At 39.5% G+C, this 21,826-nt stretch overlaps 1 protein-coding gene across 1 annotated transcript in view; it reads right to left on the minus strand.

Moving 5' to 3' along the window:
* The window catches only part of NYAP2 (neuronal tyrosine-phosphorylated phosphoinositide-3-kinase adaptor 2), a 238,560-nt gene that overhangs the window by 139,848 nt on the left and 76,886 nt on the right, over nucleotides 1–21,826 (minus strand). The window contains exon 2 of the mRNA XM_040639802.1: nucleotides 2,321–2,622. Coding sequence (XP_040495736.1) covers nucleotides 2,321–2,622 — 302 coding nt within the window. The remainder of the gene's footprint in view (nucleotides 1–2,320; nucleotides 2,623–21,826) is intronic.

Genomic DNA, 21,826 nt, shown 5'->3' on the forward strand with positions numbered 1-21,826 from the left:
TAGGTACCTAAGGCATCTTAAATGTGTGGTAATCAGTTCCACTTTTAAGACTACCAAATCACCATTCAAATGTTTCTTCTGTGGGACAACATCCTGTATTTCTGCATCCGTTCACTTTGAAGGCCCCAGGGCCCCCTTTCTTGAGAGAGACTATTCTGGAGGTATTTTACCCCGCTTCCAGAAGTTTCCAGCAGCACTGCAGTGCTTGATAACACACTCCTTCCTGGCTACTTTCCTCCTCTGTTTCATCTTTGCCCTCCCCTTTGGGAGGTCCTTTTTTTTTTTTTAATATTTTATTTATTTATTCGACAGAGAGAGAGACAGCCAGTGAGAGAGGGAACACAAGCAGGGGGAGTGGGAGAGGAAGAAGCAGGCTCCTAGCGGAGGAGCCTGATGTGGGGCTCGATCCCAGAACGCCGGGATCATGCCCTGAGCCGAAGGCAGACGCTTAACCGCTGTGCCACCCAGGCGCCCCTGGGAGGTCCTTTTATTTCTCCTTGATTCTTCAATATTTCTAGATTAGATTCAGGCCCGCATCATTCAGAGACCAGCATTCTAAATCAGTAAACTTCTTTTGTAAACAATCTAATATCATTAGCTATGCAGTTTTTTGGCAAGAAAGGTAGGAGAGGGGGACTTCTGGAAATAAGATCAGAGAAAATAAAGAGAAATGAAAGGCACCATGTAACAACATCAGGGGAAATATTTAAACAATATTTAAAATTTACAAAAACAGATCTCTAGGGCCCTTTAGTGTATTAACAAGTAAAGGAAACACCTAATTTGTTTCTACAAGCATCAATGTGTTACAAGTTGAAGGACATGCTGATGACCTTGAATCAGGAGAGAAAGGAGTCTTTGCACGCATATCCATGTCATTTTCATTCATTATAGCAAAACTGGACCAACCTAAGAATTCATCAAGGAGAAAACGATTATATAAAGTGCTATGATGTATACTTCTTAAAAATGGTGTTTCTTAAATTGAATGCCATGGAAAATAGTCACAAGAGAATAAGTGAAAAATAAAACAGAAAACCGTATGCATTATGATTCCGATTTTGTAAATATGCATACACATACATGTTATTCACATATGTACTCACATACATATGCACATAGTCATGTTTTTGTATGTATGTATGTATAGTAGGAAAAACCGAGCCGCAGCGATTTTCCATGTAGAATGCATGGATTAGCTCCACCTCCAGGAATGTATCTGTATTCTTCAGTGTGCACTGAAGCTTTGGGGTTTTGTATAAATAGGCACCGAGGCATCAATATGGGAGAAAGGAAAAATGAGGTTGATGGAAGAGATGTGACAAGCCTCATGGGCAGCCCATCTCATGGACTAGGCTTGAGCTTCTGTGGAAAGATTAGACCAGAAGATGAAGGAACTTTCAGGAAGGACTGGCGAGCCTTCCCAGCTGAGGAAAGGACCACCTTGGCTTCCACTCCCAGCTGCCAACCACCGTGACACTTGGTACACTGGGGGCTCGGGGAAGCCTGCTGTGGAGAATGTCAGGGACAGGCAGTGTGAGAGAAAAACTAAGGGACCCGGCAGCCCCGGTTCCTCAAGCTGGCCACCGGCGGCACAGGCGACCTTGAAGCGCTTTCCACGACTAATCCACAAAACCCAAATGGGCTTGTATCAAAGCACACTTGAGACTGCTCTCCTGCCAAGGGACTCTCAGGAGAAACTCAGGAAAATGGAAACTTCCTTATTCGCGGAAGACTAAAGAGCTGGTGAGATCTGCGGTTACCCTGACCTAATTCATCCTGCTAGACCAGCAAGGAGGCGGAGAGAGATTTGTGCATTTCAGAGCTGAGGAAAAACCCCAGAATTTAGAGACAGGGATTGAAGGAGACGTTGGAATATATGCACAGCGTGTGTGTTCATTTTCATCAGAAGGAACTCCACCGCAATGTGCAAACTCATTATTTCTCAGAACGACTACAATTTGCCTTCTGTGTGTGTTCCTGCTTTACAATGCTCCCCTAAGACTCACATCATGCTTCTAGATTCATACGAGGGCTAACTAACCAAAGCAAGACGGTATCAGCTTTAGATGTTGTTTTAGGCCAAACAACTTCCTAATAATTTGAAGCTGTAAGGGGGTAAGAAGACACCCGCGCTGCCTTCCCTTGTTTGTGGGTGTCCTTTGTCGACATCTTAATAAAAGGCCTCCTCGTCTCCACTGCTCCTGTCCGGGACTTCAGGGAGACGGAGGCAGGGCTGGGAGACCCAGGCGGGGAGGGCAGGAGCATGCTGACCCAGCAGCGCTGAGGCCTGACCCCGGGGAGCCGGCACGCGTGTTACCTTCGGGCCGCTCGGGGGCCTTCCCGCTCTTGCCCGGCGCCGCGCTGTTGACCGTCTCGGACGACGTGCTCAGCTTGGTGCTGGGGTCCCGCTTGGGCTTGGGCGGCGGCTGCCGGCGGGAGCCACAGCTGCTGTCGTCGTCTGTGCCCCCGACCGAGTGCAGGGACTGGGACCTCACGGAAAAGCCGCTGGAGCAGGGATGGGGAAGTCTGTCCTGAGGCGCAGGCATCGTCATGAATCCCATGCGGAAATGCTTGCCCGCGTAACTTCCTTCGTGGCCCCGCCCCACTTCGCCACCTATGCTGTAAAACAAAGCAGAGCCAAGTCCGTGAAGGTGAAGGTCACAGGGACGCGAGCGTCTTTGTCCTAGGGGAGAGTTCACATTTTAACTCAAGGCTGGTGAAGGAACATTTGCATTGGCACGAGAACACTCTGTGCTTTTGCATTAAGTATGACGGTAAAGCAGATATAACCTGGTTATAATGAGAAATCCTAACACTTATTTCCAGCCATCCTAGTATCCTGGCATCCAGATACTCTCAAAATAGTGTTCTGAAGGAAAAGAAAATACTGCAATAGCATATTTCGTCTTCAATTGCTTTTCTTTAAGGCAAATCTTGTCGGGGGCTTAAAAAAGCAAAAAAGAGGTCCAGGACAACATTGTTTTTTGACACAAAACTGAGGTCGCATGGGCAGCACCTGAGACTCTTCTCCACTCCATAAAATTAACCCTAATGTCACCTGGTTAATATAGTGGGAAAACAAAACAAAAACAAACAAATAAACAAACGAAAACAAAAACAGTGAAAGGGGTGCCATTACCAAAAGGGGGAGGGGAGGAAGGAATTGCCAAACTCTGTTAGTTCTCCAAAAACCTTCAGTTATACTAGAAACGTAGTTCTATTAATAAGCTAACCTCACAGAATTAAGTAGCATAATAATATATAAAGAAGTGTAGTGAAAATAGCATGTGATCCTGGGATAGTTGTAAATACCTTATAAATAGAGTATGCAAAGTTTTTAAATATAAGGTTCTTAAGTTTTAGGTAGGAAAGTTTGGACAAAAGTTTTAGAATATAAGAAATCTCTCTCGGGGCGCCTGGGTGGCACAGCGGTTAAGCTTCTGCCTTCCGCTCAGGGCGTGATCCCGACATTATGGGATCGAGCCCCACATCAGGCTCCTCCGCTATGAGCCTGCTTCTTCCTCTCCCACTCCCCCTGCTTGTGTTCCCTCTCTCGCTGGCTGTCTCTATCTCTGTCAAATAAATAAATAAATTCTTAAAAAAAAAAAAAAAAAGAAATCTCTCTCAGTTTGATGCTCAGCAAATCATAAAGGAAATAATTCTTGGGCCCTTCTCTATGTTATTAAGTAATGGTGGCTTTTTTGTGAAGAAAAAGGACATGAATGTCAATGAGAATTTTTAAAGAGAGATTTTTTTCTAGAGTTTTCCCCATTTATGTTCATTCATCAATAGAGGAAACAAAAAGAAACATTGTTGGCAATAGTCCACTGATTTTCTTAGACAGATATGAATGATGAAAAAGTAGCTTTGAGTGTATGAATTTTGGAAGCCTGTTGAGTCTACCTTTCCAGACATGTTTATTCAAGCTTTTTTTTTAGCTTTCATTTTGGTTGGCTCTGCCCTTGTAACATAATGAAATTCAAGCTAAGGTTTTGTAATTCTCTGTATTGTATCTTCCATAGCATAATAATGTTTGTCACAAATTTTATGTTCCAGGAGGAACAGTAACGGAAAATGAGGGGATTTCTTTTCTTTCCCTCTTCAGTCGAGGACTTAGCACAATTATATGAGCAGGGTGGATAGAGCCAGAAAGGATTCAACAAGAACCTGAGACTGATTCTGGCATTAAATTTGGACGATAACTTGCCACTCAGTCAAGTTATATATATTTAGTCAAGTTTTTGTATTTATTTCTTTTTTTCTGAATATTTTGAGTGGATATTCAGACACTGGATATACCATCTTTGCAAAATGAAATAAAGATGACTGGAAGCTGGGTACACTAACCTAAAGAGATGTCCAGAAGCATGAATGAAATCAAAGAGCTGGCTGGATGGAGCACATCATTGCCTTAAGCATCCTAAGCCTGGGCAGTGTTTCCACATATTTTATGTTCTATGCTTTCTTCAAGAATATCCATCAAAAAATAAATGAAGCTTACTCAAATGGAGTAGTTTAGGAAAAATCATTAAGAATTTAAGATAGACAAAGAGTGGTGGAGGAGGGGGATGGGGGTGGTGGAATGGGAAGTTTTCTCTTTGATTTGTGATGATTACACCCTTCATCTTTCTCATAGATATTTGATTTCATTTAACTTTGCCTTCAATCATTTTGCATCCTCATCTTTTCCTTGTTTCTGTTGTCATATCACTGAACAAAGAGTGCTTTAAGGATTTATTTAGACAGCCATCTCATTCCGAGTAACATAGCCCCGTGAGGGGATTTATGCATGTGTTAATGCACACGGGCATTGATGAGACAGTTACTAGGAATGATTGTATCAGCAATTTCTGTGTTACTTTTGACCTAAATAGAGCCTGTGCCTTTTTCCAGACAGATAATTAGCTCTGCTGCTTCATTTCAAAATTACATTTTTTCAGCATAAAACAATTTCATCTAACTCTGAATGCTTTTGTTCATATATGTCCATACACACACACACACACACACACACACACACACACAGATACACACACATTTCTTCCAAGGAAAAAATTAATGTATACTTCAAACAATAGTAGGTCTGAGTAGCTAGTTTAATTTGACCAGGCTGTGAATGCAGGAAAAAGGAATGGGACTAAAATAAATTGGATACAAAGACCATTGTCCAAGGCAAGGTTCAGGGTAAGCAATGAAGGAGTTATGGTACATCCATGTTCAAGAGACCCGTGAAGATGATTAGTCTAAAGCAAATTGAAGATTGTGGAACATAGCATATAACTAGTTCCTGAATTTATTGTAGGAACATGAGGAGTTTTAAATATATGCAGATTCTGGGACCCACACTAAAGACAACTACCGAATCACATCTGTTGAGTCAGAACCTCTGTAGGTGCAGCCAATGAGTTGTGTTTTTAAAAACTCTATCCAGGTGTTTCTGACATAGCCAATCCAGAGACCTCCCAGTAACATTAAGGACAATAGTTAGAGCCATTAATGAGAAGACATCTGTTATTTAGAAACAGCCAGGGAAACACAAACATCAGAAAAAGGGACAAGGGGGACTTGCTAGCAACCAGTAAAATACCACACATAAGAAAAGGTACACTTTATTAGTCAGATCTTGCTAAGTTATCCTGCAGTAACAAACAATCCCTGATTCTTAGTGCTTTACAACAACAAAGGTTTATTTCTTGCATGCATTAATTGGGTTGACCATGACTCTTATCTACAGACCTTCTCCATTCTAGGATCTAGCCTCTCCTGGGATATGTCTTTATGGCAGAAAGAAAAGGACTCACTAAACCACGTAGTGTCTCTTAAAGCTTCTGCTCAGACATCACAGATAATTTTTCATTCACATTCCATTGGCTAAAACCAGTCTTATGGCCAAACTTGATGTCAGTGGGGTAAGGATAGATTCTCCTCCGACAGGAAAGCATTGCAAGTTACAAGAGAGTATGTGAGGACACAAATTCCTCTACAAATACTGGTACAGCAGCTGTGGTGTATGCAACAGGGATCTCCCTTTAAGAAAGAACTTGCCATGAGGAATGAAGTTCGCCAACTACCAAAAATCCAGTGGTCATTATGGGGAATTTGTATTTTCTGTCCCTGTAATTCTGGGCTCTACAGGTTAGAGATCCTATTCCCCCAAGCAGGGCACACCGTTTCTAGAAGACATAGGAAGATTCCATTGATCAACAAGCCATAGCTGCCTCTTGGATAATTTGAACTCCCTTTGTAGTGGCCAGAAGGCCAGAAGACAAATCTCCGTTGTGATCAGCGAGAGGAGGCAGGACTGCTGCCACATGATGGGGTAGAAAGAAAAATGTGTGGAACCCCTTTTGATACTCCCTTGCCCAATTGTGATTTTGAAATGCAGTCCCATGAAGCAACCATGGCCCAAGAAGTGTTTGGTTACCAGAGGTTCCAACCTTTCATGGAAGGGATTAGTCTTACCACCAGGTAAACCACTGAGACCAGCAGAGGTGTTAGCTGACGGTGAAATGAGGTGAATTTATAACAAACGGGAGGTGGGGGGCAGGGAGGAAAGAATGAGTATCAGTTGCAGCCCTCATATGAACTGCAGTGATGAGGGCTGTAGTTTATTACCCTAACTTTTCCCTGATAAGGCTCCCCTCAGGAAGACTCCTGAGGGAGCCATGAAACAGCTGTCCCCAAAACCTGTAGGAGAAGAGCATCTGTTAAGGAAAAGGGGTGAATAGTAACAGCCATGAAGCCCTGTGGCTCAGATCGTCCTCAAAAGAAACTTCTCTAAGGATAGCAGCTGATAGCCACCAACTACAAAGTCTTCAAATCTGTGGAAACATTTTAGTCAAGGTCACTCTGTCTCTAGAAAATTCCTCACTAGTAGCTGAGCATGATGTGGTATGGGACCTGGTTATTTCTGCCCAGTGTGGGTGTCCTTTCTGGGCAGTCTTGCTGTCTGAGTGCCCCTATTGGCTGGCAGAGAATTTCCCACAGCTTCACCATGGTAGGAAGCTCTTCCTATCCCACAACTTCTCCTTTAGATGTCATGCTACATTGTGACATGAGGTCTGTCCTGCCTATTCCTGGTCCCTCCCCATCATCCCAAGCATCCCTCTCAATAAATCTCTCCTAGTTTTTGGTTTGTTTGTTTGTTTGTTTTTTGGAGAGAGAGAGAGCTTGTGTGCACACACACGAGGATGGGGAAGAGTAGAGGGTGAGGGAGAGAGAATCTTAAGCAGGCTCCATACCCAGAGTGGAGCCCAACATGGTGCTGGATCTCAGGACCCTGAGATCATGACCTGACCCAAAATCAAGAGTTGGACACTTAACCACCTTACCCACCCAGGCACCCTTAAATCTCTCACACTTCTAACCCCATCTAGCTTGGTGTCTACTTTCTAGAGGGCATAAACTGACTCATGTGGGAATAACCATACAACCAATGAAACTCATAAACCACAGAAGCTGGAAGAGAAAGCCTAAAAACAAATGTGTGACCCCAGAAATAATAAATGCCTGGGAAAATAGGGCACCCTCTTGTTTCAGACTGAGCATTTAAATGGTGGTTGGGGAGGTAGGACCAACTCCACTGCAGGAATACTTGGCTGGAAGTGAAAGTTATGTGGGCTGAAGAAGGCAGAATCTTTTTGCAATAAGACTCTAACACTCAAGATAGATGAAGCCTGACACATCTCATGTTATAAAAATAAAAATAAGTTTCATAATCCTGAATTTAAACAAGTATGCTTTTTCTCACACAATGAAGACAGTGTTGCAAGATCTGGTTGCAGATTAGTTTTTCCAATATAAAACAAACAACAAAAAGTATTGCTTAAATCAAAGGAGGTTATTTCCCAGGAGTAATTGATAAAATATTTGTAAACTTTTCCCCCAAACACATTATTGGCTAAAGCACAGGCCTGGACATCTGTGCTCTGGAGTCATGGAATTATGAGCTCCCTCCCCAGTTCCATCACTCAGCAACCAAACAACAGTAGCTATTGATCCCTGAGACCATTTCCCTATCTGTTAAATAGCAGTACTGGCCTCATGGATTGCTATCAAGTTTACCTGAGGTACTGCGTGTGAAGCTCTTAGCACAGAGTCTGACATAAAATACACGCTCCATGCTTTATCTTTAAAATTCCTACTTTGAAATCCTGTCCTCCTGAATTTTGTTCATGAGATCATCATTTGCCTGGTAAGACTGTGTTTTTAAAGGGTAGTATAAGATACCACATTACCTCAAGAAAGTACCCGCAAAGTCAAAACAAAATCCTGCATTCAACTCAAGGTATCAAGATAATCTAGACAAATATAGTCCTCATGCTCTCTTAACTTCTTTCAATACTTGCTTCAGTTTTTCAAAGCACCTGTTGATCAGAACAGACAAAGGCACAAAGCAAGAACTTCAAAACTGCTCTGACAATGCTATTCCGCGGAGATTGTTACTTGTCTTGCTGTCTTCTTGAAAATCCACCAGCATTAATGTTTTGTGTCTCCTTCTGGGAACTGTCACCTTTCAGAGACAAAAAACACAACCCCTGAGAAGGGTAAGCTAGCAAGGTGAGATGTCAACTCTCAAAGTGACAGAGGCATTGCTTCTGTGTGTGATTTTGAAGCCAACATGCCAATATTGCACAGCAGAGCCTTCCTTGAGAACCACTGGAAAAAAACAGAATCCCATTCCACAAGGATTCCAGACAGATAGATAGATAGACAGGTAGACATTGGTATTGGTATCGATGAATGGATGGATAGATAGATAGATAGATAGATGATAGATAGATAGATAGATAGATAGATAGATAGATAGATAGATAGATAGGGATATCCATATATATGGAGTCTAGAAATTTAGAATACAAACTGAAGGGTCACCTAGGAGTTTGTTGCTTGGATCATATATATGGAGTCTAGAAATTTAAAATACAAACTGAAGGGTCACCTAGGAGTTTGTTGCTTGGATTTTTTTTTTTTTTCCGAAACAATTCTGTGAAGCTGATCGCAAAACTTCATCCCTAACACTGATGCACAATCTAGTATATTTCTACCTTCACAAACTTCTGAACCACCTGGAATTTTTTATGTTGATTCTTCAAGAAGATATATTTATCTGGTATCAGGAAAGGAAACATTCAACCATGAAGTAAATGGGGGGAAATCTAAAAGGGAATGGAGGCTATGGCTGTAAAGGAAATAAAATTTGCCAGTGGGCAAGTTGACTACCATCATTTGCTCATTATTCAAATCTTTCATGTCAGGCATTTTATGATGAATTAGTACAAGGAAATTAATATTTGGACTTCACTCATTAAAATTATGACTTAAAAAGTTTGTATTTGATCCTGCCGCCCTCTTGCCTTCTCTTCAGATATACAAGACCAGATGCTGAAGACCCCGTGCAGCCCACCCCACCAGAGGGACTCTTGGTCCAGAGCTCCATCCTTTTCTTCTTCAACATTGGCCTCTTCTAGTATCATTTCCAAGCTAAACAATCTACATACAAGAAAAGTTGGACATAAAATAAGCCAGGAGGTTAGTGTGCTACACCTTTTTCTATTTTGACAGGTAATATACCTCAGCTAAATGTCAGATTTAGCGAGGCAACAGAGGCAGAAGGTAGATGAAACTCATCCCGGCCCCATTACACCTTTAGGAGTACAAGGGGCTGTTCACGTTCACTCACCTCGAGCTTCGTGAGGGCAGGTATCCTGCCTCCTTGCTCCCTGCTGTCACCAGCACACTGTAAATGCTCAAACACATTGGTTTTGTGAAGGAAAAAACGAATAAAGGAAATAAGTCCAATGTAAAGATAGCCAGAGAGAAGGCTTAGTTAGGGAACTTGGTGGAGTTTTGTCATCTGTACTTCCCAGAGATCCATTCTCCCTACTCCTGGAAATTCCTATGTGGAGACCCATCCTCTTCACTCAGACTCAGCCAATCAACCACTAGATCCCTGTGGCCACCAAGACTATTGTAGACACTGACAAATGCCTCAAGTCTATCTAACCAGAGGAAACTCTGAACACTGTGTGTGATCCCAGACCTGCCTCATCCCTCTTAGCACCATGAAGGGAGATAGTTTGCACCAGGTCTGTGGCACTGCAGAAGACCTCGATCTCATTATGCCTGCAGCAAGGTCAATCTTAGGACCCTTCAGTTATATGAGCCTCTAAATTCTACTGTGTTGAAGTCAATAATAGATGGGTCTTCTGATATTTGCTTTGGAAAAAGTCCAAAGTGAACCAATAGATTGAAGCAGTTACTACATAAATGCTATTGGCTAACTTAGGTCAGAAAATGCAGTGACGTCATTGCAGAGCAAGAGGTGAATGTACCATATTTCTTTCTTGCTTAAAAATATTCTTCCTATTTAACACTGGAGGTGGGAGCAATTAACTAACTTACATGTTTGCCATACATATATGGCATCATGCAGTATACTTTGAGGTGGAAACTTGGCTCCAGTAAAATTAAACTGTGCTCATATTTTCCTTCAGATTGTTCACTCACCATCACCCTTAGTGTCTTCTCTGAGTCTCACTTGCTCATTCAAAGCCATAATCTATGGATTTCTTGCCTTAGGCTCAAACATTTATTCTCAGCACCTCTTATCCTCGGTGATACCTATTTTCTACCTTTGTGCCCCTAACATCTTAACTCCCTTAGATTTTTTTTTTCAATCATTAATTTCTTGTGTCTGGGTATTTATTGATGCTTCTTGGATCTCAAGGTCAAGTGTTAAAAATGGAATCTTTACACACTTCTTTGTTAACTGCTGTGGTGAACTATTATAGAAAAGCAAAACAAAACAAAACAAAACAAAACAGAAAAAAAAAACACCTCCCAAAGAGATGGCATGCAATTTCTGTTAGCTCCAGATGTTATACTTAAAGTTGATATTCGTAAGCATCAAATATGTTTTTTCTCCTTGCTACACTATTTCAACTCTGCCCCAAATTTGTTACTTCAGAAAGAATATGAGATACATAATCAACCAGTGACTAGCTTTCTCAGTTGAAGTAGGAAGCACATACTTTCTGAGCCTCAATTACCTTTATCTTTGTAATGGTAGAAGTACCGTACAGGGTTGTTATAAGAAATTTTTAAAAAATAAAAATTTCACAGTCACCTAGCAATGTGGCCAGTACAAGCAGAAGCTGGAGAAATATTAATTGGCCTCCCCTACCTTCCTGATTTGCCAGGCAACTCTGTATCAGTTTTTATCTTTCTGTACCCAGATATAAAATAGACATCGTAATGATCAGTTTCCACCTCACTGCACCATAAAGGAAAACATACTCTAGCTATATCAATGCAATTTGTTTATTTCTCTAAGTGGGCTTTGACAGTAAATGTCAGACAATACACCTCCAAATCCAGATTAGGGGGAAAAAAAGAAAGAAAGAAAAGAAATTTGCTCAAAAGTGAAGGAAAAGGAACAAAAATAATTAATTTTTCTGCCATTATTATTGGCTGGGTATAATATAGAGTTTGGCAAATCTATTGAATGGATTTATGATTATTTATTGTTAACTTGATGATAATTTAAGATTTTTATGAAAGTTAGGGTTTAGGGTGATCATGGCTAGGGACATACGCTTGAACAAATACGACATTTTTTATCACAAAGTACTTATTGCCAAGAATTAGAGGTTGATATTGCTGCCTATTAATTTGACTCTTAGTCATAACGATAAGGTATAGGACATAATAATAAACGAATAATAATTTAAAAATAAAAATAAAGGAAGTTAGAGCATGGAGTAGAGAGATTTTTTTAACCTTTATCAAAGTTATAATGCTTATTAAAGAGTAGGCATAGAACATTCTATGGAACATCTTTCAGAGACTTATTTTTACTTAAGACATGACGACTGCTTTTAAGATTAACATATGTTATTATCTATGGCACTTTGGAATTTAAAATTAAAATATTTCTTATGTCTGTACATAAATAAGACTTCTTTGCTCCTTAAAGTGTCATGGCTTGAAGAAGAGAGGGTCTATGGAAAATTCAAATCGAATCATGATATTCAGATTCAACTTAGAACATAGTTTACAGAACTTCACATCGTGGGAGATCTTTTCCAAAAATTCAACCAAAGACGGGGAGGTTCTACAAAATATATTTTATTTGTGTCTTCAAAACTGACATAAGCTTTGAATGTGGTTTGAGAACATGCCAAGTTTTTACAAATGAGTTTAGCTAACCATATGTGGCTCATTTTCTCAACCTTGAAGTGGAAGCTAGAAATACAGAATGTTCACATTTAATGGCCTTGAACCTCTTGAGCAGAAGGGGCTAACTTAATGCCAGTTTAAAGTATAATCATTGCTTTGGCATAATTTTTACAGAGGAGGAAACAACTCTGTGTTAAGGCGTTTAATTCATCTACTCGCTATTTATTCAAAAGTGTTTGAGTACCTACTCCTTGGCAGTGACCAAAGCAGAGTGGTCAGTGTCCTCAGGGAAGCACAAGCTACTGAAGCAGCATGAGTTCAGCATGTGGTCAGATGTGCTTTTAGAGGAAGTGCAGAGCCAGTGCAATGGAAGAACAGGTCGTGAGGCCCTAACCACGACTGAGGGGCTGGGAAGTCCCATGGGAGGAAGTGGCTTTGCAGCTGATCCAAAGCATGAGTAAAACTTAATCAGAAAGGGAGAGAAGAAGGGAGAAGAGAATTTATGTGCTGACACTGGGCATCTAGAGAAACTGAAAAATTATGGAGGTGTTTGGGCAGAACTTGATCAAAGCTGTTTGTTTTGTACTTCCAAAGGCTAGAATGATGCCTGACCCAAAGAGGGCATCCAATAAATATTTATTAAATAAATGAATGGAGAAACATATGATTGGAAAAAATTGAGAGTAACTCCTAGGTTTCTTAAGCACCAAGATGGATGTTGTATGTTTCAATGATATTCTGCACTCTTTCCCCCTTTCCTTGAATTGACATTTTCTTAATTTATGATGAAGGAGAAAGGAAAAATCTGTGAATCCTCAAACACTATTAATTCCTGTCCTTGTTATAAGAGTTAACAATTTGAATTCAGGGATCAGCTTAATCCCCTCCTCTCCATCTCCACTGGCCTGCTTTGGTTTAGATGCTCATCATTTCTTGCTAAACTAATGCAATTTCTTCTTAGCTGATCTTTTTCCACAGCGCTGCCAGATTATCCTTGTAAATGCAGATTTGCTCATGTCACTCCCTATATTAAAACTCTTTGATAGATTTTCCATTTCTTCAGACTAAAAATGTGAACTTTCATGTAACACTCAAGGTCTTTCAAGATTCAGATCTTATGCCAAGTCTCATCTGCAACATTTTCCCTCCTTGATTTTAAGATTATTCTAATATAACATGTTCTCACCTCCACTTTGTTCCAGATTGTTAATCTAAGGTAAAGTTCAAGACCAACCACATGCCAAGTGTGGCAACGAGTCTTGAGGAGACAGATGAGTTAAATCATGACCTCAACCAGCAGTCACATTGCTCTGTCTGCCTGAACTTCTTCCTTTGGCCAAATCATTGTTTAAGATCTAATTCAGATGTGGTTTCTTTGAGGGAGGCTCCCATTATCAGCCATTTTTTTTTTAAGTTGAACTCAGTGCCTCTCCTGTGGGCTGTCACAGGGCTCTGTGCTTCTCCATGTCACAGCACCTCCTTTATGGCACTCCAGAGTTGTCAACTGTGAGATCTCCTCTATTGGTCTGTGAGCCCCTTGAAGGATAGAACCTAAATTATTTGCAGCAAGCAGAAAGTAGGTAGGGATAATGGAAGGGAGGGAAAGATATGACCCACGAAAAATTGCTCAGCATTTTCAGAAGCTTTCTCTTCTTTAATTTCTTTTTTTGAGTTAGGCATTCTCAAACTATCATTGGAAAGAAAAAAAGCTGAAAGGACACTATGAGACTCAGCTATGATTATCCAATAATTATTTTCACTGTGAAAACAAAACGGAGGCTACTAATAGCTACCTGTCATATTGTTTGTAGATAATTTGGTTGCCTGAGATAACACAGTAAAAGCCTCTAAACTAATTTTTATTTAACAGATCCCTGGGTTAGATCTAATTCTTCTTTAACCTTGTAAAACATCTTGATTAACAGACAGAGCATTCTAAATATCCGTAGCCAATAGGCTCATTCTCTGGCATGGACACAGGCTTATGTTCTGGACCCTGAATGGTAATTGTGAGCTTATGAGAATCAGTTATGTTTGCTGTCAAACCTGCTTATGTCTACTGTGTTTTTTGTCATAATTATATAATTAAATATTATGTAAACCAAAGAAATATGAGTGTGAGCAATTAGTGAGAATTTCTCTGAGAACGCTGTTGAAAAACTCTGTTGATTGCTTTGAAGATGTTCAATAAAAGGAGATTTACTAAAAAAAAATGGTCTAGTTGGATATGCTGAGATTAGGGTAAATCTGTTAAATCTAAAAGGACTCTGAACTGTGGATTTTTTTCTAAGTGTCTTTAAATTCTGGCTCCACTTTGAAGAAATTGGAACTACATTAAAAAGTGAAAACTAATGGGGACATTTTAAGCATGAAAGTTTTATGGAAGTCCAATTAGGGAAAATGCACGTGAGTAAAAGACTCTATTGCAAGCTTTAGTAAATACTGTGTATTTATAATCTTCAACTTTAAAAAGAGTTTTATAGGTGCTTATGTATTTCTCTTTTTAAGATTTCTCTATTTTTCTACATTTTGTTTAATCAGCCTCAATTGTATTAGTTCTTCAAAATTCACATTCTATAAATAAATGAACTAGCAAAGAGCCTTGTGCATCGGAGAGGCTCAGGAAGTCTCAAAAAATGTTGGTTTCATTCCTCCCACCTCCCCTCAAAATTACCCAAGACTCAAAGGTAGTTGATTCAAAGGAAGTTATTTTAGAGATAGTCATTGACCAATAGAAAAACCAAACTTTCCTTGAAGTACAATTGTATACTTGAATACAATTGTATACTGTAAAAAAAAAATGCGGACAGTTAGTTTACTTACAGAAAATTATTTAAGTAATTACATTCTTAAGGTACTTTGGAAATGGAGCCTGGAAAGGGAGCACATTTTCCTAGTGGTGATAGTGTGTAAAGCAATGTTCTCAACTGAGGAAAGACCCAGACCACTCAAAAAAGCAGCAGATGCCATTTCAATATATTTTTTCTTCTGAGAAGGCACATATCAGTATCTGGGTACCTAGTGACTTTCGTAGCCCAGATCATCATCTACGACTTGGCGCTATCACTGAAAGCATCATCTATGACACTGACATCATCACTGAAAGCTTCTGATAATGTGTGCAAAACTAGGAAGATATAGACCCCATTTTCCAGAGGCTATCTTATCTACCACATTGGCAGAAAGGGTTTGATAGAGTCCAAAGTGACTTCAGTCATGAATTTCACAGCCAGAAAAATGGGTTTTCCCTGCATCTATAAAATTTCCAAGTTCATAGCCACCTATTCATTTATTTTCTAGAGGAGAAATAAGATTTGCCAAGCAAAAGATTGTAATAAAAAAGCTTTAATGTCAGCCCTATTTCAAATGTAAGGCATTCACCCCTCCTAAACATTTGGAACTTGCTCTTCAACTTGATCATGGCATCTTAAATTTTAATGGAATGATGCTCTAAATTTCTGGAGCAAAAGGAGATCTCAAAAACTTTGTAGAAAGTACCTCTAGATGCAGAATATTTGAGCACAGTGAAATGCCATTTGCAAAATATCCTGCACAGTTCCCAGAAAAATTTTGCAGTTTAAATAGAGTTATGGAGTGAAAGGGGAAAATGCACTTTGAAAAGATCAAGAAATTCTAGACATGCATTTACAGAATAATTGAGGAAATGATCTATCAATAAATAAAATACAATGCTCTTGCATCTTCCATATCAGGCCAAAAATCATCCAATGTCTCTCTAAATAACATTTTGAAATCATCTGAATGCAACTGAAAATTACCCTTGTTAAGAGTGAAGATGATACTCTACTTATAAATGGTACACACCCCATAGTGACTGTTCCAAAGCTTCAAGACATCCTGGGTTTTGTAAATTCCCACCTAGACCCTCAGCAGAGAACCGCCAGTTCTGTTTCACTGAGAAAGTTTTGCCCTCCAACAGGAGGCTCCTTTGTCTTCCTCTCCATCTTTGAAGTTCTCCACATCTTTAGCTGTACCTTTTCTCTGGTTTCTTGACTCAATCTCTCTCACTAGAATTTTTCAACATAAAATTCTAATTCCACAGTCTAGGAGATCTTCCTTTTTCTCTGTCCAGATTCTTCTTGATCTTCTTGTTTAAAATATTTTATTTATTATTTATTTGAAAGAGAGAGAGGGAGCACAACTGAGGGGGAGGGGTAAGGGCAGAGGGAGAGGAACAAGCAGACTCCCTGCTGGTCAGGGAGCCCAATGCAGGGCTCAATCTCAGGACCCTGAGATCATGACCTGAGCCCAAAGCAGATGCTTAACTGACTGAGCCCTTCCTCTTGATCTCTTTAGAGCTGTTTTCACTAACTTGACCACAGCTTCTTTTTGGAATGTCCCATTTTCTTTAGCTTCTCTAAAATCATCCTTCCCTATTTTCCATCTTTCTCCTTGCTCCTGCTTAGTACCTTCACTGACTTCTTGCCCCTTATGTTTCAGTATAGGGCAAGGTTCTGTTTCCACATTTCTCCTTTTTCTGATAAAAAAATATCATTTTTAAAAACTTGAATCTCTTTCTTACTTACATGATTTCTTTTTTTTTTAAATATTTTATTTATTTATTTATTTGAGAGAGAGATATCAAGAGAGAGAGCATAAGGGGTGGATAGGGAGAAACAGGCTGCCTGCCGAGCAGGGACCCTGACGCAGGGCTCAATCCCAGGATCCTGGGATCATGACCTGAGCCAAAGGCAGATGCTTCCAACTGAACCACCCAAGGACCCCTATGATTTCTAAATCTAATATTACTCTGTCTCCTGCACTCTAAGACCTATCTTTGCTCTCTCTCTAAAATGCTGTATATTTCCAAATGGATATTCCTTTGATACTCAAGGTCAATGTTAAACTCAGCATCATTTCCCTGTTCCTTTTATTGAAACTTAGTCTTCAATAGTATCATCAGTTTATCAGTCATAGAGATCAAAGCCTTCCAAATAATTTGACACTACCTTCCTATATGCATATGTTCAACTGGTCAACAAATCCTTCCTCTTCTCCCTGGATTTCCTGTTTTCCAACCCATCTACAAGGCTCATATTAGCTTTCAGTTTTGACTACTAAGTGATATTCTTAGCTGGATTCTCTATCTCAGTTTACCTCACTTCCCTTCTTTAGAGCCTTTAGGAGTACCCAAAATAGAGTCCAGTTCCTCTGTAAGGCAATTCAGGCTTTGTATGATCTGACCCGGCCTCCTTTCCAGTTTTGTCATATTACCCACTCACGTAGTTCTCTCTTCTGGGGGCCTTTCCTTTTCAAACTCCATTGCCGTTTGAAAAAAAAAAAAATCAAGTCCATCAAGATCTAAATTGAATGTCACTTCTTAGCTTGAATATCTTTTGTATTATTTGTCATTTTCTGCCTTACATGATAGCCATTATACACAAACATGAGATTCTGGAATTTTTGAGGATGGGGATCAAACTTTGTGCATTCCTTTTTCTCCTATGGCATCTGGTATGCTTCTTTGAACATAAAAAGTAGTATGTAAATGTTTAAGGATTTAAATTTAATTAAGATGTTAATTAAAAGAAATATGTGGTAAACTATTTTAACTCATTATTCCCAGGTATTTAAAAGGTTACAACTCTATAGAAATTTTGCTTCACTAAAATAAGTCTGGCAGACCAAAAATATGTTTTTTAAATAGAAGTTTGGTTTAGAAGGAAGTGAAGAGATAAAGTGAAACAGAGAGAATAAGGACATTTTGTTGTCCAGAAACTCCCAACTTCTAAAGAGAACTGAGCTCAAGATCCACAACTGAATAGTTAAACACCGCCCATTTTTTTTCCAGGAAGTATCTACAAAGTGGGAAAAAAATTTATGATCTATGCATCTGCAGAAAAAGACACTAGAGATAACACACAGACACACAGACATACACAGATACCCACACGCAGTGCACACACATGCTTTTTCCTCTCTACTTAGATTCTGTTTCTAGCTCTCCTCCTACATCATCCTGTGGCCACTAGGGAATTCATTTATAAATAGCATCATTCGCCTTTCAAATGGGGTAGTGATACCTTAACCCAAGATCCCTCAGGGTATTTGTGGGATTCAAATGAGAATGTAAAACAAGGTCAGGTTATATTTTCCTGTTTAACAACAAAAATCATTTCACAATTTTTTCTTTAGAGCATACCACCTTTGCAAACTGATAAAGCCCAGAATGGTACTCCATGGTATTTTTAAAGTCCATTAAAAAAAAAAAAATGCCTACAGTTCTAAAACCCGAACTTCCATCCCTCATTCATATAATCAAAGTGACATGTAAATGTGAATCACTAGAGATACTACTTAAGAACCAAATCCTCATTCATGGATGCATTAGTCACTCTAAATGGAGTGGCCAATGTGCTGTGTTTACACCCAACAGGTTGTACATCTGCTTAATGCACCCAAATGTAATAACGTGATAGATTGAAATATGGATGCTACAGACAGCCTATGCAGAGGCCAGAAGCTTGGCTCCCTACTTTCTTAGAATGACTTTCCGGGAACGACTCACTTTCCCTGATTGGTTTCCTTCAGACAAAATAATTGAATCTAATACTCTGTGTCAACGCAAACGCTCAGATTATTTGCTTTATGGTGCAGCCCTTAGGGGCTTCAGGGTCCGGTGTTAAAAATTTGCCTTTGATCAAGCCTCATCCTCTCCTACACATCTTTATTCATAACAAATTAGAAGCTATTATCACAACATATTAGCAGCAGTTTTAATGCCCACAGTGCGTCTTAAAATAAAAAGAAACAATTTCCTCATTATAATGGATGCAGTATCTTAGTTGGCCTCATTATAATATTTATCATCTGTTATTTGTCGCATGTGAGAGCACAATGAGCTGTTGCCTTACGCTAGTGAAAGATACACACCCCTCGGGGCTTACAGTTTATTGGAGAGCACATTTAAATTCAAGCTCTACCTTATTAAAATAAACCCTTCTTATGCACATCCACGAGGACCAGGGAAATGTGACTTCATGGCTGCCTTATTGAAAAGGAGTTTCTTATTTACTGAAGAATGGTACAATTTAAGGAGTATAATTAACTTAATGATTCCTTGGTAAAGTTCCCTACCACCACCCCACCACCCCCCATTTATAACTGTCATTTGTGGGCACCTGTTTCAATTTTCTCTTAAAGAGTTTGCCTTGGAAAATATAGGATTTGAATCTAGATTGAAATCACCAAAAGAGATTTCGTTGTAACTCATTTAGTTTTAAAAAAAACAGTGGATGAAATATTATAAGTTTTAGGTTAAATTGGGAATACATAAGATACAGTGTTAAATATACACATGTTCCCTGACCACTAGATTTCTTGAAAACTTCTCCTCCAAGATATCTTGTTTCTTCCTATCTCAGCTACCACTCCTATGGTCCGACCTGGACCTTTTGATTCTCAATACCTTCACCCCCTCCATAACCTCAGGTTAAACATCTGCATCATTGAACATCAGCATCTGTCTTTCTGACTCACTATCACTGGTTAAGCTCAAATCCCCTTTGTCACTTTTTTGGAACCTCCTATCTACTGGTCTTGCAAACTTCTCTGTGCTCCTCCTCAATTGCTGTAAGTGTTGTCTTTATGTACATAGCTTAAATTCTACAGCAAATCATTATTATCACTCCCTGGCACGAACCCTCAACACCCTTGTCCTTGTACTGCGGTGTTAACGTGATGAGTCCAGGCGTGTCAAATGAGGAGTCATGGTCAGTCAGTTCATGGTCATAGAAGGCGAGACTGTCATCATTACATGCACAGGCGACCCCAAGCAACAGCCAGGTTTAGTGTGTAACCTTCTCCTCCCACCTTTTTGCCTTAGCATTACTAGGTGAGTCTACCTAAGACCCATTTAAGGGGACCCTTCCTTGTTCAAATGCCCACAACAGCATTTGATTTAAAAATATTTTATAATGTGGCAAAACCACACATACTCAGTCTTAGTTTCTACTTCTACACTTACCAATACCTATTTTCTGCTGATGACCTCCACCAAAAATACAGATACCTGATTAATTAATACATATCCAAATAATTAATTAAACTCATAATTATTGAAGACCTATTTGGTCAAGACAGAGTGCTAGGTCCTAGTCATTCAACAGAGAACATGACGTTTATCTTCCCAAACTTGGAGCCAAGTGTTCAAGATGGATACCACGAAGAGAACAGTGATGTGAAAGAGCGAAATAGGGAAGATCTCCTTCAGATGGGATTGAGTGAATATTTCATTCTTCTAGCAGAGGGTACTCTTCTCATATCTTCCAATCCTATCTTTTAAAATCTAGCACCAATTCATTCTCCAGTACGGTTCAAACCACTCTCCCTGAGAGCTGATTTCTCGAAACTTCTCTCCTTAAACCCACAGAAGTACAAATAGAATAGATTTCACTTTTCTAATTCATTTCATAATTTTAATTTTTTGTTCCCAAACCAGGTAAAATCTCCTGAAGTGGTGAGGGGATCAGTGCTGTTTTTTATGTTTGCTTTTAATAGGCCTTCATGCAATCCTGAACATTCAGGAGACTGTTTTAACAGAATAATTGACCTATTAATATTTCCTTAAAAATTATCAAAATAAGCACATGTAAACATTATACAATGGAAGGGTTACATGAGTACTCTTAATTGAATTCTGCGTGATAAGCAAATATCGTGCTTTGAATTTCTTTGACCAAATTTAATGAGTTTAGACAAAGTTATTGCATTGTTTTTGGTTGGTATTATTCGTTTTTACTAATAATAGTATAAGAAACACAGGCGTAAACAAGTTCAGTAGTTTTGTCTTGTGTTACATTTAACATTTTTGTAAAATCCAGGCAAGCAAGGATGGAGGTAAAAATGCGATTGCATCGTGTATACAAACTCTATAAACAGAAATCACTCTATTCCACCTCTTCTTACCACTCTACGTCAACCCCCGAAAACATGATTAACAGAAATACTAAATAACATTCCCTCAGACAATACCACCAGGTTCAGAATAAAACAAAACAACAAAATCCTACCTTGACAGATACATGTGGAATGCCTATTTGCAAATCATTTCTTCCAAACCTTTTACTCTCTGTAGGACCAAGTTTTCTGGAAGGAATGGAATTTCATATCCTGATATCTGATATCTTCCTTCATAAGACACAAGCAGGCTCTGAAGCAGAAATGAATGGCTAGTTGGGAGAAGAAGGTGAATCCAGCAGAACTGGCCACCTCCGAGTAAAGCATCAGTGACTTAGTTCACACAATGGACTCGATGTGACCGAATGCATTATGGCAACTGATTCATTCTTGCCTTTGAAGTCACCCTCAAAGTCAAGCAAACTAATACTTCCCATTTCCCTGCAGAGATACAGAGATTATTCACAGTAAATCAGGTGACAGAAACTTTGGTTCACATCCAGTTTTGCGGGGAGACACAGTCAATGAGTAATACGTCCAGCTCGATGAAAGTTGGTGACCTATGGGTCACATTCCCTCACATTAGGGGAACTGCCAGTGTTCTCACCAACTTGGATTTATAAACCATTTTTCTTCTTAAGAGTACTGAATGCTGTCATACATTTCATGGGATGTGTTGCTGCAAACACATCTCCATTTTACATTTTAAATAACAATAACAAGG

Source organism: Ursus maritimus, unplaced genomic scaffold, assembly GCF_017311325.1.
Source record: "Ursus maritimus isolate PB19 unplaced genomic scaffold, ASM1731132v1 scaffold_1, whole genome shotgun sequence".
NCBI classification, from domain to species: domain Eukaryota; kingdom Metazoa; phylum Chordata; class Mammalia; order Carnivora; family Ursidae; genus Ursus; species Ursus maritimus.